General features: G+C 37.4%; 1 protein-coding gene across 6 annotated transcripts in view; it reads left to right on the forward strand.

The window, feature by feature from the left end:
• LOC127582867 (rho GTPase-activating protein 21-like) overlaps window positions 1-16,342 on the forward strand; it is a 302,839-nt gene extending 286,497 nt beyond the window's left edge. For all 6 annotated transcript variants that reach the window (XM_052038469.1, XM_052038472.1, XM_052038470.1 and 3 more), the window contains 2 exons: window positions 3,516-3,547; window positions 7,002-16,342. In XM_052038469.1, the coding sequence (XP_051894429.1) occupies window positions 3,516-3,547; window positions 7,002-8,702 (1,733 nt within the window). In that variant the 3' untranslated portion in view covers window positions 8,703-16,342. The remainder of the gene's footprint in view (window positions 1-3,515; window positions 3,548-7,001) is intronic.
• Window positions 16,343-16,644: the final 302 nt, after the last annotated feature.

The raw sequence follows: 16,644 nt of genomic DNA on the forward strand, positions 1-16,644 counted from the left end.
GCAGAGGGAACGCGTCACTTCCTGTTCACTTCTACTTTGCTTACTTCATGTTTCATGGCCAGGGAACATCCCAAAATGGCAATTAAACTGGAATGCTATGGCCCTGAAGGAGCATCCCATGGGTTTCTCTCCTATCACTCCCCTCCCTGTATAGCAATGAGCTCTTAACTCAATAAAATTTCTGTTAACCTTACAGATAATTCCTCTGTTATGGAGCTCATTTTCAAGCTCCACTCTTTGCTAATAAATTACTCAGTTATACTCTTGTTGTACATTTTAAAAGGGGTATGTATTCTGAGGTATGTCAACTAAAGCTATAATATTGTAATATAAATTATTAAGGAATTTTAAATATACATTAATATTAAAAGCTAAGAGGCCAGGTGATTGTGAACTTAAGACATTGTTTACCTCCCAGGACCTGAATTTGTATCTGTTTTTGTCTATTAGTTGAGGCTGCCATGTAAAGTGAGTTTTGGGGCAATTCCAATCCAGTGCGTGGGTATGGGCCACAGCACAGAGCCGCAATCTCTGCATTAAATGGTCTTGATGTGGAAAATAGAAAATTTTGTATTGGGTAACGTGATTGGGGCTGATAGGTAGTTAGTGTGAAGTATGAGGCTGATACATTGGTCAAGTTCAAGAGATTGTTAGATAAGCATATGGAGGGATTTAAGATAGAGGGATATGTGGGAGAAAGGGGTTAGATTGTCTTAGGTGTGGTTTGAAGGTTGGCACAACATGGTGGGCCGAAGGGCCTGTATTGTGCTGTATCGTTCTATGGTTCTATAATAGAGATTCTCTATTTAGCTATCAATCTTGGCACAATTGGTTGCTGATGGTTGGTGCCAAAATAAAACACATCCAATTATCCAATGTAAAAATTACATGAAAAGTGTGTAAGTGCATTCTTAGAGATTTATCTTTCTGAATGTGTAGCTTATACTGATGCAAGTCACTGGATTATTAATATTCTGACTTATGAATGATTCTTCTGAATAATTGGTTTTAAACAATGTCCAGCAGATGGCTAGGTTTTGCACAGAACAGAGAAGATCAGTAATACTTGACACGCTTCTTAGTTTGTCCATATATTAGTTGGACCAGTTTAGGGAGATGCAACAAAGAATATTTCTTAACAGTTGATGTCGATCTCTTAAACATAGAGATCTGACTACTTGCGTTGCCCCTTTCGTAATCTTGGGGCACCCCAAAGCACTTTGCAGCCAATGATGTACTTTTGCGATTGGATGCCTGTGATTGGTGGTGTTGCACAAGGATCGGTGCTGGGACCATTGCTGTTTGTAATACAGTGAATGATTTGGATGTGGATGCAGAAGGCATGATCAGTAAGTAACAAAGATTGGTGAAGTTGTGGCCAGTATGGAGTGTAGTGTTAAGCTACAGGGTGACATTGATGTGTTCAGGAAATGGCAGACAGAGTTTAATCCCGATAAATGGTTGGTGTTGCATCTTTGGAGTACCAATGAGGCTAGGACATACCCCATGAATAGCAGGGTCCTTGGGAGTATGAACCAACAGAGGGACCTTCGTGTACAAATCCAAAGATCCTCGAAGGTGGCAGAGCAGGTCGATAATGTTAAGGTGACATATGGGTTGCCGGCCTTCATTAGTCAGGGCATTTGAGGTTATCCTCCAACTTTATAAAACATTGATTAGACCTCAGCTGGAGTACTGCTTGCAGTTCTGGTCACCACACTATAGGAAAGATGTGATGGTGCTGGAGAGGATATTCACCAGGATGCTGTCTGGGACGGCGTGTTTCAGTTATGAGGAGAAACTGGAGAATCTGAGTCTGTTGTCCCTGGAATGGAGGAGGTTCAGAGGGGACATGATTGAAGTATATAAAATTATGAGTGGTATAGATAGGCTAGATTGCAGGAAACCATTCCCCATATCAGAGCTAAATAAGCTAGAGAGCATAGATTTAGGGATAAGAAATTTAGAAGGGATATGAAGGGGACCTTTTACACCTAGAAAGTGGTGAGTATCTGGAATGTGCTGCCTGAGAGAGCAGTGGAAGCAGAGTCACCGACAGCATTCAAGAAGTGTCTAGATGAGCACTTGAATCGCCTACGCATTAAAGGCTATGGGCCAAATGCTGGAAGATGGAATTAATACGGATGGGTGCCCACTGGCTGGTGCAGTCACGGTGGGCTGAATGGCCTGTTCTCATGCTATGTGACTGTGTGAACACAGTAATTCAGTTAATGAGATTTAGAACCACGTGTACTTATTCACCTGTACGAGTTCTGTATGGCATGGGTTCCACTGCACATTCTGATCTTGGGAATACAGAGTAATTATTGGAGTGAATTGGTTGGATGCAGAATTTAGCAGCTGATTAAGCCTGTCCCTTGATCAAAAGTTAGGAATCTTGTGGTTAGTAATATAGAAACCTCACCTATCATTGCTGAAGAGGACAGCATACAATACTGTATTGGGTTTACTCATCTCGTGACTAAGTGGGAGGGTAAATATTTTGTGCTTCACTGGCAAGCTTCTGATTTATGATGAAGGATAAAGGCCTCCTGGAAGCCCAATATTTCCCCATAGAAGGAGACAGAAAGAGGAAAGGGTAGATAAATCCAATAAAGCTGAACCTTACTAACTTGAGTGACGTTAGCAGAGCCTGGGCTAAGATTGTGTGTTATTCTGCAAGGACTGGTGCATGTAAGAAGTCATGGCAGAAATAGAATAGATGTCTAACCAACAATTATAGATTCTGAGGAAGCACTCAGTCCGGCTTCACTTCAGCTGGAAGGTAATGTGTTGCTGCTCACTAAAAGTGAAGTGTTGCATTGATGCCTGTCACCTTCAATGTGCAAAGATCCAGCAAATTCCTCCCCTGCAGAATCAGTGAATGAGCAGGATCTGTATTAACAATTAATTGTAGTTAGTTCCTGATGGGCTTGGCTGAATGTTTGTTTTGGATTTAATAATATCAGTGCCTGTTGAACAAATTCACTTACATATAATCAGAGATTTGCATTTTCAGGTTTTGCACATCTGTGATTAACTATTTTGTAAAAGAATTGAAGGAGGTTATAAAATCTGGTGCATCCAAATTGCTTTAATCTATGGATGCCCTATGTTCAAATGCTTATATCATCTGGTTTCTTCCTTTCTACCAGCCTTGGTGACTTAAATTACATCTTTTGCTAGTTATAATAATATACAAAGTCCAGATCCTCATGGTCATGTGTCTGTGGTCAGTTGCTTTTATTTCATTTTCCAGTTTTAAGCAGAAAATCCTCAATTCTTTTAGAATGACCAAAAATGTCAATAAATGCTGAAAATGCAAATAGATACTTATAATTTTGAAGTTCATTGCCATGTTGTGATCATGTTACAAAGAACGCTGCTTTATTTGTGGCCTGTTACGTTGGCTGTGTTTTGTCATGTTAATCCTAACCCTTACCATTAATAACATTGCAGTGGTAACTAATAAACTGAGTCGCTCCTAATTGGCGCTTTTTTTGTTGAACTTGCAGATTCAACCACTAGTGATTCAGCAAAGTCTAAGGTAAGGATTAAAATATTTGGAGACTTCCATAATTCAACTATTTTGCCAACAACTGCACACATTGTTTCTGATCATTGTACTTTTTCCTAAGCTCCAAGTGTGTCAACCGAGATGGTGTGTGTGTTTTCCATGTATCCTAACCGCACTAAGATAAAGACGAATCTCACTACTACTAACTAACTCATTCAAGAAGATCAAAGCTAGAACATGTTTTAATGACTTCATTCCTTCCTATAAACTGCAGGTTTCTAAAATGCAATGTTACTGTTGCCCTACTTAAATAATGTTTGTGTCTCTTACCAGTCATGCCAGTGTCCAGAACATACCTCATATTTAAAAACAAGTAGTCTGCATTGATAATTGCATTAAATAAGTTCTGTTGAGAAAGAATCAATCATTTTTACTTAAATATTTTCTTAGATTTTTAATATTGCGACTCTATTTATCCAAATTGATTCATGCTGAAAATGAGCCCTTGATTGGTGATAAATTGGACATCATCCACATAAGCATCAGCCAGCTGGAATCTCATATTAGTAATCTAATTGGACCAAATAAATGTTTACACAAATTAAACACTACGTTGTTTAATGGTCTTTTAATCCATTGAAGTTAAAGAAGTACTATTCCTGGTCAGACACAAGTCCATCAGATAACTACAGATGAGGGAAGTCATTCATCTCATCATGACTTATCCATTCAAAAACCTTCCCATTTACCCCTTAATACTCAACAATAAATGCTATATTCTTTAGTACAGATATATGTGGGTGGTAGAAATTTAGAATTTTATTTCACAAAAAGCTGTAGATACATAGACAATTGGAGCCTCACATCAGAGAGAGATTTTTTGACGGATGAGAACACGCACAACTATGAAAGAAAGGGAAAGAGCCCCAGATCAGTCATAATCCAATTAAATGGTGAAGTAGTCTCAAGGAACTAATTGGCCTGTTCCTACTCCTATGTTTTTAAATGGTAGATATCAAATAAAAATCAAATTTCACAAATAAAAATCAGATTTACTTTCAACTCCAAGAAAGACATGAGAATATCACAGTGTTGTTTGCAGCAGTATTCTCAAAATAGAAATTGCTGATGAGGTATTTATATGGGTTAAAGAATTAAGGCAAATGTTGGTGCATGTATTTTGAACTTAAAGTTCCAATACCATTTTAGTAACCTTTTTCTGAATCGATGTAAGTATGCTGTGGTTTGCTTCATGGACTAGAACACAGGTATCAGCTTCGATTCTGGTCAGTGCTGAGTTACATTTTCCATCCTATTTTGTTTTGATTAATTGGAGTTAACTTGTTGTAGTGCTGCTAATAACTGGCTAAGCAAATGGTTTCCATTTGTGTTCCATCAGAAGTGCAAGCACAGGTTTAACTGTTTGCTCCGCCTCAGATGTGACTGGTGAAATTATTACTACTCTGTAATCATTTCCCTGCTCGTCTGAAACGTAATCAATTGTTACAGGACTACAAGTAAAATGTGTAATGCAAAAGAACTGGGAATGAAGGAATAAAGCAATGAGAGCACTTCTCGAACCATCTGAATGCTCAAAAGAACCCCTGAAGCTTGTTTCACCTTTCAGTGAGATCATAGCTGATCTGTAACCTAACTCTATATGTTTGTCTTGTCCCCATATTCCTTAAAACCTTTGGTTAATTAAAATCTATCAATCTCAGATTTAAAATTAATGATGAACCTGGTACCCATTGCATTTTGTAGGAGAGTTCCAAATTTCTATCAGCCTGTGTGTCTATTAGTGTTTACTGACTTCATTCTTGAAAGGCCTTGCTACAATTTATAGATTTGCCCATCAGTGTTGGAGTCTTCAAGCAGTGGAAATAATTTCTCTCTCCTTATCCTATCACTCTCCTTAATATCGATCTAATCATGCCTCACCTCCAGGCTTACAACTACTGCCTGTACTCTCCATGTAGTTTAAATCTTGCAGTCTAGATAGCACTTGGGTAAATCAATGCTAAACTCCCTGAAGAACTTGTATGTAAAAGGAGAACCAAACGAAGTTCTAGATAAACTGCATTATCAGCTCCGTCCAAGAGATTTTCTGAAAATCCCTGATTTTCACAATATATAGTGAGATTTGCTGGATCCATTCAATAACCTGTTGAAAGACATTGCTGTACACAAATGTTGTTTTCAAACTGCAGAATAATTAGCTAAAAGGAAGGGGAATCCACTTTAAGAGGTTGTATGATGGAATCCATCAGGTCAGTTTAGATATTGGATTAAGATTTTTAAAACATACATATAGACAGCCCCATGTTATGGCCATTCACATTACAGAAATTCACTCTTCTGGAATTCACAAATCACTACCCAAAAATCCGCAATATGGAATAAAATTCACTCCTGTGGAATATGTTTGTGTGTGGGGAGGGGTGGGGGGAGTTAAATAAATAAACACAAAACAAGTGAAACAACAAATTTTATCTTTTTTTTCAACACATTTCTTGATGTGTGTGCAGATAGTGTGGCGGGCATTTTTTTTCGTACAGTAGGTTTGTTTCACTGTCTAGCAGTTTAATTTTCAAAAGTTTTCCACATAATTTATGCTCAAGATGTCTGAAACGGGACCAGCAAGTTTAAGTGCAAATTGTAAATCTAAATTCAAGGCTCAAAGGTGATAAGTGCTGCAGATACTGGAATCTGATAAGCAAGGAAGGTGATAAGTGGAACCAGTGACTTGTGAATTCCTTATCTCTAAACACAGCAGCTGGCTACTTAAGAGATCTGCTTTGGATACTGACAAGACAATCTCTTAAGTGCCTCCCCCACCGCCCTCGGCCCCCATCCCATGAGCAGTACTATCACTACTGTTGAAAGAAATACATCCCTTAGGATCTCCACTTATAACATGGGATTTAATAGGAAATAGGATTTCGCAATAGAACATCGTGATATGGATAGTTTTCTAGGAACACAACCTCTCTGTGACGCGGGTGTCGCCTGTGTCCAGATAGTATACATAAATTAACTGCAAGTATGATTACATAATTAATAGTGGTAGATTTTTTTTAACAGTAGGCTAGTTCATATCTTTGATTTTTTGGAAGTGTCACTGTACCCAGTATGGCTACAGGCCCTTGGAGCTTGTGTGTTTGCTTTTTTGTCTTTACAAGTGGAAGCAAATCTTCAGTATTAAGCAACCATAAAATTAAATGTCGAAAATTAAGAGATGGTCATTCAACTGCTGAAAGTTAACATTTTCAGGGAAACTCTTTAGCAATCCAACTCCTTTTGTTGTTCAGATGTAGAGTATCTACTTGAAAAAATGTTTCTTTGATACAGACAGACAAGATGTTATATTCTTTTATTTCAGGTTGCCAGTATGTTCATTTTTTATTCTTGTGATACAAATTTCTTTTGATCACAGTTAGTTAAATCATCTTCATGGAACTAATTTTATTCTGTTTAATTACAGGGATCGTGGGGATCCAGGAAGGATCTATACAACAGGGAGCTTGTGATGTCAATCTTTGCAGCGGCCAATCGTAAGAGGAAGAAAAAAGAGGCGAAAATGCTTGAAAGTAGCACAGATGATGATTCAGAACATGAACCTATTAAGGCTATTAATAAAGAGCGATTATTAGACAAGAAGGAAACAGACAGAAAGAAGGATGTAGCAGGACAGAAAGAGAGGGAGCTGGGAAATAGCAGGAACAGAGGGGTGGAACCAATTCACCAGCCCATTGCTAGTAAAGAAATCCGGAAGAAAGCAGGAGAATCTAATCATTCCAACCAGCACTGCAATCAGACATCTCAGTGGGAGAGTGAGGAAGCTAAATTGGACTCTTCGTGTAAACCACATCTCAGCCCATCTTCAACTGGCACTGAGCATTCCTTCAAAGAAGGGACCTCCCTCAAACTTCTAGATTCGGATAGAAGAAGAAAATGCACAGGCGATGAGACAACTATTACTGGTCCTCAGTGTCAAAATAATAGTGAACAGTTTTCCAAAAGCCCCAAGCTGAAGATGTGGCGTACACCTGAGATGGAGCACAGGGAGCTGATACCCACCGATGCCAGCTCAGTTGTTTCAGGATATTCCACCATTTCATCCATAATGACAACCCTAGATCACAACTTGTGTTCTGAGGTGCAATCAATTGCAGAAAGTAGGGGCGATGAAGCTGATGATGAAAGAAGTGAGCTCATCAGTGAGTGCGGAGGTCAGATTGAAACAGACAATGAAAGTGGCTACCTTACACGCACGCTGCCAGGCAGGTCTTCGAACTCGCAGCAGACTAAAGGAAGGTTTTCTCGCCGTGGGTCAGATAGTAATACAAGCTCTGACAAAGAAGGGATCACAACACAAAAGTTAAGCAGTATCCCATCTTTTAATTCCCACAGGTTAATTCAGTGCGACACTTTGGCTAGAAAGAAATTAACCAAACCAAAAGGAACAAATGAACTTAGTGCAAAGATCAATGAAGATAAAGAGCCTTCAGTGGTTACAAATCTGTTTGATAATTCGAATCAACCCAATTCCACCAAAAAACACAACTTCCTCAAGACCGATTCTAACAAAGAAGATCTAACCAAAGCATCAAAACGAATACTGACTGATCAAACAAAAGTTCGGCTCAAAACCTCGGCAGATGATATGTTTGGAGTAGGGTTGAGAAAACAGAGCTCCCCAGAGACCCGGCGAAAGAAGAACATTAGAAGGAGACACACAGTGGTGGTACAGAATGATTTATCAGAGTTTCACTTTAGAGAATGGAAAGAAAATCAACTGGAGAGCAAGGAGAGCTACAAGGGGGGAAAACCATCTAACATGAGCCAGTTAAGGCAGAAATTTGATGCCTGGGAGGCTTCAGATCCAGGAGCAAATGTGCAGCTGGATTTAGAACCTAAACCCAAGGAAATATCCAGATCAGATGATCCAGACCCGCAGTATTGTTCCAGTCATCTAGGTGGAAATCTACAACCTGAACAGCCAGCATCCAAGAATTTGAGTAGCAATACAAGCTCGGGACTTTGTCAGCCATCTTTACCGTCTTCACCATCAGCTAGCTCGACATCAGGTCAATTTAGAGACAGTGACTCAAATTCATCCAAGTCCACAAGCATAAAGGCTCAAAAACATCCGACTTCCTCTCGATTCCATCAGTACCTTTGATGGAAATTGGTTAGGGCTAAAACATTCAGGAGCTAGGCCAACATATGGGTTTACTTCCCCTCACCCCCAGTAACAGGCGGAAAACTCCCGATTGTTGGAGACAAAAAAAACTTTTCTTTAAAGATGTTTAACAATAGAATCTGGTGGTCCCAGCAGTAATGACTTTTTTAAAAACTATTTTCTATCAATTTTCCTCCACTTAACCATTTTATAGAAAATAGAAAGGCTCTGCTGCTTTGTATTTTTGGGTGCTCATTCATTTCTTGCAAGATGGACATTAAAAGATACACTTGGATTTTTTAAGAAAAGAATAAACAAGTAATTGCCAGGAAATAATATTTGAAATAATATCCCATTCATTAACAAAAACACCTAGACCTTGAACTCTATGCATATTTGACTGATTTCCCATAGGAGTAGCCAAATTTGTGGACAATGGTCTTTTAGGCTACTTCATCATTTCTCTGAAAATTCCTTTGGCCTCTCTCAACAGTGTACCTGGTGTCCTGGTGAAATTCCCACAACAAGCACTTGTCCCAGGAAGTGTGGCTGATTGGAATTTTTTATTTTTAAATGGCATTTGCTGGAAATGCAAACTAAATCAGAACCTGCTTCAAAGATAAGGTCTCAGTACCTGAAAGACACAGATTGTCAGAATATTGTTTTAGTGAAGGGTCTGCCCCCATTGATTTTCTCTTTACATTTGCTGATGCATCAAGTGTATTTGGAGTATTTATGTTTATTTCATGGGGTTTTTAATAGCATGGGGCTGGTCAGAGTGGATGTGGGCTAAAGGGAATGATATCAAAAGGGCTATAATTAGTCACTAGAGAGTATAGTTGCAGAATTAGAAGGGCTTTGTTGGCTACTAATATGCTGCTGCTGGTTTTGCAGTTGTCATAAGAGCAACTGGTTTTGAAGTGGCTTTGCTAACCATTCATGTTTTGGTGCGGTTTAACCTTGGTTAGCTGGACTTCCCCGCCACAACTTAGAGTATGATGGTCAACAGAATTTCTCTTCAACCCTGTTTGCACAGAGAACATGTTTCAGTTACCCAAAAGAAAGGGAAGGATTTGTGATAAATGGAGCACTTAAGCCCACTTATATTTAGGAAGTTATTTAAAATACTATGTACATACTGTTAGGTACTGCAGTATTCCTTTTCACTGACCCGTAGCAGCATGATGTTGTCCCATAATGAATCTTCATTACTTTGACCTCTGATTCCTTATTTTGTTAATTTGAGTTGATATCGTTCCTTACTGACTAATTAAAATAGGGAGCACATTCAACAAAATGCCATTTTAGTAGAGTTTTTAAACAAATTTCATTCTTGTTTTACAAATGTATTTTAATTTTTCCACCTTTCCCTCCTTGAACTTTATCTGTCTTAATTAACACAATTGTTAATTAAGAATGAGCACAGGTGACTTGCTTTTTAGCCCTGTGCTGTGACGTGAACATTTGTTGTGAGGAACAAGATTAGGCAAGGTATTTTTCTAGTATTAGAAATTAATCTTGATTGCAGATCCACTGTGTCCTATGCCTCCTGTGATAGCACATGTTGGATTTTAATTCATGGTCCTAATTTTGAGAGAATCCCAATTAAAAGGATAAAGAGAATAAAATCTTTCTCTGATTGGCCTCAATCTCTTTCACCTCAGATATCAAGCCAAACAGAAATGAATCTCTCTAAAGGGTATTAACTGTCAATTAACATGCTGTGTGACTGTGATCTGTGGGCATCTCAGCAGCCATTGATTTCAGTGTCTTAAAATGAAAGATAATAGATCGCAGGTGGCTTAGAGGGAGTGAAGCACTTGGGCTGCAAATATCCTCACAGCTGTTCTCATCCGACTTCCACAGCCTCACTGGAACTGAAGTAGAAATCCTGATTGTTCATTTAAATTTTGGTTTTGCTGCACTTCAGCCTTACAATGGTGAAACAGGAGCAGTTAGGAGGAAATTCTCAGCACATCATTTCAGAGATGAGTAAATGAAAATCCAAAAAAAACTACAGATAAATTAAAAACAAAATGCTGGAAATACTCAGCAAGCCTGGCTGCATCTGATGGGGCTTGACATGAGTAGTTCCAGTGTTTTCTGTTTTTACTTTGGAGATGAGGTTCCAGACAGTTGAAGCCTTCCTTTGACCTTTGGAATATGCTGTGACTTGCTAGCAGTTGTTGTTGTTGCCATATCGGTCTGCATTAAATATTTTCTATGGGATTGAATTACCTAGGTGATTAAAGGTTTCTACCTAGTCATAAGCAACTTTTGTTCAATGCATACTGTATAAGCTTTATGCTGTTTAACAACAGGTTTAATTTTAATTATTAAGAGATCAGTTTGTAAATAGGATAAATCTATTTTTTTTAAAGTAGCTATGCTTTACTACAACTAATGCACTAATCACTAAAGTATTTATATTTTATACTTATTAACAGAAAGATTAGATAGCCAAACTAACAAGTTAAAATTTGCACCTGTGTCAAAATATTTCGTAACTCATTTTATTGGTGACGGGTGAATCTGGAGAATTGTATATCATTTTTAACCAGACAACATTATAACCCTAAAATGTGCTGATGGATTTTGATGGAATTTAATGGAGCAGCACAGTGGTAGGAATACATCTTAAAATCTTTGCCAGACAATTTATCTTGAACACAGATTTTTACAGGCTTTATTTTTAAAATGTAAAATGAGGTAGAACTTCATTTTCATTTTAATCACAGTGAGAGATATTTATTGAAGGGGCATTGTGGTTTTACAGACTTCAAACTATTCTGCATCCTGTCTGTATTGCCACACCAAGTAAAGCAATACAAGTCCTTCCCGCAGTTGTTCAATTGGCTAAAGCAATACAAAATGTCCTCTTTGAATCTCATCTTTGCTGAGTTAACTGATTTCAGTTAGGCCATGATTCTCTGTTAACACTGACTCACACGTAAGCAATGACCAGAAAGAGTATCCACTATCCATGGAATAATCTAAACCTATGGGAGAGAGTCAGTGCTTTCTACAAAGTGAGCTCGGAAGATAGTTGATGTTGTGAAGTGAGAAGTTGAGAAATTATAATTGTTGTCAATGTGGAAAGATTAAAAATCATTTTAGGATATTTTATTTACTCAATTTCTTTTCTATTTATTCCCATGTCTGTCATCAGTGTGCACTTTTCTTCCAGATATAATAGCTAACACATCTTTCCTATCCAGCAACTAGTTATGACTAGCATTAGTTTTCTTGTGCTTTTAACTCTGAAGTTATCCTGTTGTCTCTTAGATATCACAGAGCATCACTAAATAACTATTATTATGCTGATTCATGAGGGATATTGGGGAGTGGGTTCTGACTCACCATCTCAGATTCTCAAGTAAACACCATGAAATTTACAGATGTTTTAACTTAGCTGATGGGAGGAGACCTCAGTGTTCTGGTTCAGGATTTATCCACCAATAAGCAAACAAGAGCAGATTTTTCTAAACATCCAATCCAGAAAGTTCATGCACTATTCATCCTGAGCGTAAAAAGGGAAATTTATGGAATCACCTGACTATCCATCATTTGATTAGTCATGTTCAAAGGATATGACAAAGAAGTAATAGGGGGTTGCAATTGTTACATAATAATAATTGCCAAATATATAATTAGGGGATCAAGGCACATCAAGTGTGACTTCAGATGCAAAGCAAGGGAAGTTAATTTCGTCCCATGCCATTTGTTCGATGTTTCTGATGGTTTTGTGTTTATCTCCATTCTATATGTGGGCATGTTTTTTGGTACACTTTGGCTAAGTTGGAACACAATTTAAAATTGTTTATTCCATTTTAAGTAATCTGTAAAGCACATTTGATAATAGGATGATAATATTGCCGCAGGCTCACAGCTAAAGGTAGGTAGTTTAGAAAGACTATGCAGTTCCAAACTCCTGTCAGCGCAGCTCTTTCAAATTGTGATTCGAACATTCAGTAACTCCTTATCTTTCACTTTCCTGTTCCAGGCTGACTTGTGTGTGACAGTTAGGTTTGGCCTTACTGTGTCTCTCACTTCAGGTTTTTTTTATATAATGTATTAATTTGTTTCTTCTCAAAAATGGACATTTTCTTTAACTGAGACCCACTGTTCATTATTTTACTCACCTTGGAAAAGAGTTTGCATTTCCTCACTTGTAGCTCACTGCCTCTTCACTTCTAATGCAGCATCCAGTTGTTTCTTAATAATTCAGTTATAGGAATACATTCCCCTAAATCAGAAGGATGCGTAAACCCCACAGCAATAAGGAGGGCACAAGTGCTATATCGATGAAGGTACCATTTGGCATATGTATTAAATTCCACAGCAGCATTCAACATGTAGGGAGTTCTCTGCCCTGGTCATCTTTTATCCTTCACCCAGCACGACCAACTTTGATCATCTAGCTCAGTGCTGTTGCGACGGCAGTGTTAATGCTCAGTAGTGTCCAATGATTTTTGTATGCTTTGGGATGTCCTGAGAAAAAAGCATCATACATGTGCACACTGTTTCTTTTGCCTTTGCCTCTTGCCCAGAGTCCATTTTCAGTTGGATTTCTTGCATGACAAAGAACTGTCTGGCATTAGTCCTACACAAATGTTTTTCACTAGTTAAACCAATGTCTCCTGACCTGTCCATCACCATCTGATTTGAAGAGATATTCTAGATCTGTTTGCTTGCTTGCTTCTGTAATGCTCCAATGGGAAAAACTTGTGTGTTTAAATATCCAAGAATATAAAATAAGAATTTATGGTCAGTTTAGAGAGCCCATTGAAGATAGGGTTATAAACCAGAGCACTGATTGCCAAGTTAATATTTTCTAGCCACAAGGAATAAGTATATCAGAATACATCTTCCTTAATAATTCTATTTAAGAAGAAAGATTGACTCCTTAAAAATGCATATGATGTCATTCATCCACAGTTTATAGCAAAGAATAGATTTTGTTCTCTATTCTTTATTGTTCTCTATATCTAAAACAGCATCATATCCAAATATTGAGTTTCTATATACAACTACAATCTGGGGGAAATAGAGAGAGGGTGTTGGGGATAAGAGAGGCGAGAAAGAGACACTCTACTTATTTCGATGTTTTAAAAAAAAGTACTACTGCACTCTTTTTGGCATTCTCTTTAAAGCTAATATATTCTACTGAGATATCAGATAATGATAAAACATTCTGGTATATAGAGGGTTGTAGTTTATATGCTAGCCAATAACTGCTTCTATTTACATGCAGCATTCTGTTTGCCACAATAATTAGTTCTAGTGATAGTATCTTTTCTAAGTTCCCATTTTTGGAAACATTCGTATAAAACCCCAGTGAGGAGGGAATGAGCAGTCACTTTTATAGGTTTGTGATTACCCTGATTTTGACCCGAAGTGTTCAAGCCTTTCACTTTTTGTGGCCATCTGAATCTCTGTTGTTTGCGCTGTTACTGTTTAACACAAGGTGGTGAATCTAAATTCATAGGGACAACTTTGTAGACAATGCTAAAGAGTTAGCTGGGGAGAGAATACCAAACACTGGCTCCTGATGTTTTTGTTTTGCTGATGCAGTTGTGGCTATTTGATTTTCTATGGTTTTGTATTAAAAGTTGCGCATTTAACCTCAGTGTGTGTTTGTGTACATATAAATATATAATATATTTTTGTTGCATTGTTTACATTAGTGCTTCTGTGCACATTTTTTTTGTTTCCACTGTTACTTGAATTTTTAATTTTCGATACTTTTGCTCCATGGCTTGCTCAGGTCGAATTAAAAACTCGGTAACATGCATATCCTTAAAAATGCATTAAAAAAATTATTTAACCAGAGCCAGAGGTGGTCACGCTATACTGCCACGATTCTGTATTAAAAAATATTTAGTTACACATTGGGTAAGGTCTAGGAAAAGTTACATCACAATTCAAATTGTTTTTGAAGATTATGAAAAAAGAAAAAAAATGATATTGTGCTTTGGAAGTATTGTCCAATATTAATTTTATAAATGACTTCTCAGGATTTTGCTTAATAATTCATCTATGAGCCCAGTTAAAACTGCTATTTTATCACTTACTGTGCAAAAAACATGATGATTCCTTACTTGTTTCTTTGCCCCATAATACCTGTGATTTTATTACATCTTTAAAACAGCATGGGGTTAATTCCAATCTGAAATTCCAGTATTGTGAGCCACAATTCGTTCTCAAGCATTGGTGTGTATAAGGGAGCAAATAGACAACACTGTATGGGTTATTTGTGTGGAAATTCCTTGAAGTTTAGATCATGAGCAGCAACTCCTTTTCAGTTTTAAATCTGTAAAGTCAAGTTGTGGTTCATTGCTGTCAAAACGTGGCTTTAAAGTAGGGATTGCATTGCTAATCAGTGGTGTAAGATATAAGAACATCCTATTGAACCATTGTTCTAAGGTGTTAAGACCAAGGTTTTTCTAAAACTACCAAGGTTTGCCAAAAATTATCTTAACAAAATATGCATATTTCTTACTCATTATATTATTTTTAAATACTTGCAAATGTTTAGTGGTTTGTGAAAATATTTTCATCACATTTCTGAAATTCATCATTATCACACAATGTGCAACTGCACCTTAAAACAAGCCAAGTAGTTTAACAGCTTTAGATGAGTTGTAGACTGCAGTTGTATTTAGCCATGTCTGCTTTATTTACCTATTCATGAAAAATGCCTCATTTTTGCAAGTCATTTTTTCACGTCTCGATTCCAGACAGCACTGGGATTTATGTTAACATTTAACAATTTTTTAATTTAACTACAAATTTTTCCTAGTTATAAACCAATTTTTTGTATATATTTCATTTTGTTTTTCTCGACCTAAGCTGGAAAGGTCGAGAGAGAGAATTGGTGTGGGTCACATCTGTTGTGGTGTTCTGCGTCTTACACATGCCAGTGACTGGATGCTGTTTGGCTTTTTCCTGAATATTTCAAAACCTGGTGCCAAACTTAACAACCTTAATTCTGAGCATCTTGTTTAAATCTGAGGAGGGGATGTGGGATGAGCACAAGAGAGTTTTGTCTGAAAGACAACACTGAGGTGGGGATTTCAGTATTAACAGCCAACGCTGTGGATAAAGGAGAAACATGCTGTCAAAGAAACAATTGTACCACTTCAAGAAAATTAGTAAGACATGATGTCTAAATGGAGATGCTTCATGCCACATTTTTCCAGCTTTGTTACTTGTTTTGTGTTGCTGTTTACCTGCAGTATTGAGAGAGATTGTTTGGCAAGCAAGCATTTCAGTGCTTCCATTTTAATAACAAAAAAAATCAGGCATTCCAATGGAGCATTGAACAATGCTGTCAACATGACCTTCCAATTTACAATGTGCTGTTTATTAAAATACGCAAATTTGCTGTAAAGTTAACTGCTTATTTTGTAAATATGTTCAAGTGTCAACTCTGACAAAAGCTGTGTAACATAGATATATAAATAGTGTTTAATTAAAACAAGTTTCTTTTGCCTCTTTGCCAATTGGTTGTAAAAGAACAATGTGATATTGTTAAATTCTGCATGGACTCCTGGAGTTTACAACTGCAAATGTACATGCAAACAGCGATGCTTTAAAATAATGCACCATCCTATTTTATAATAATGAAAATAAACTGACGTCCCCTCCAATAAAACTAGTTTGCCATTTATTTAATTATTACTTGAATGCTGGTGTTGCACATGGGGCAAGAATGTTATTCTGCAAAGATGGGCATGTGACACACTGAGGCCACGAAGTATTATGGTCAAGGTACAGGCCAGTTAGAGTTTAATTATTCAGTTAGGGAACCTTGGAGAATTAGTAATTGGATTTCCTATAAAGTATTTTCCCTTTTTCTTCAATGATAGTGCTGTGATTCATGTTTCACCCCATTCAACTTGGAGGAAGCTGAGGCAACTTGTTTGACCTAGTGTTGGGG

The sequence above is a fragment of the Pristis pectinata genome, chromosome 25 (assembly GCF_009764475.1).
Source record: "Pristis pectinata isolate sPriPec2 chromosome 25, sPriPec2.1.pri, whole genome shotgun sequence".
In the NCBI taxonomy this organism is placed as follows: Eukaryota; Metazoa; Chordata; class Chondrichthyes; order Rhinopristiformes; family Pristidae; genus Pristis; species Pristis pectinata.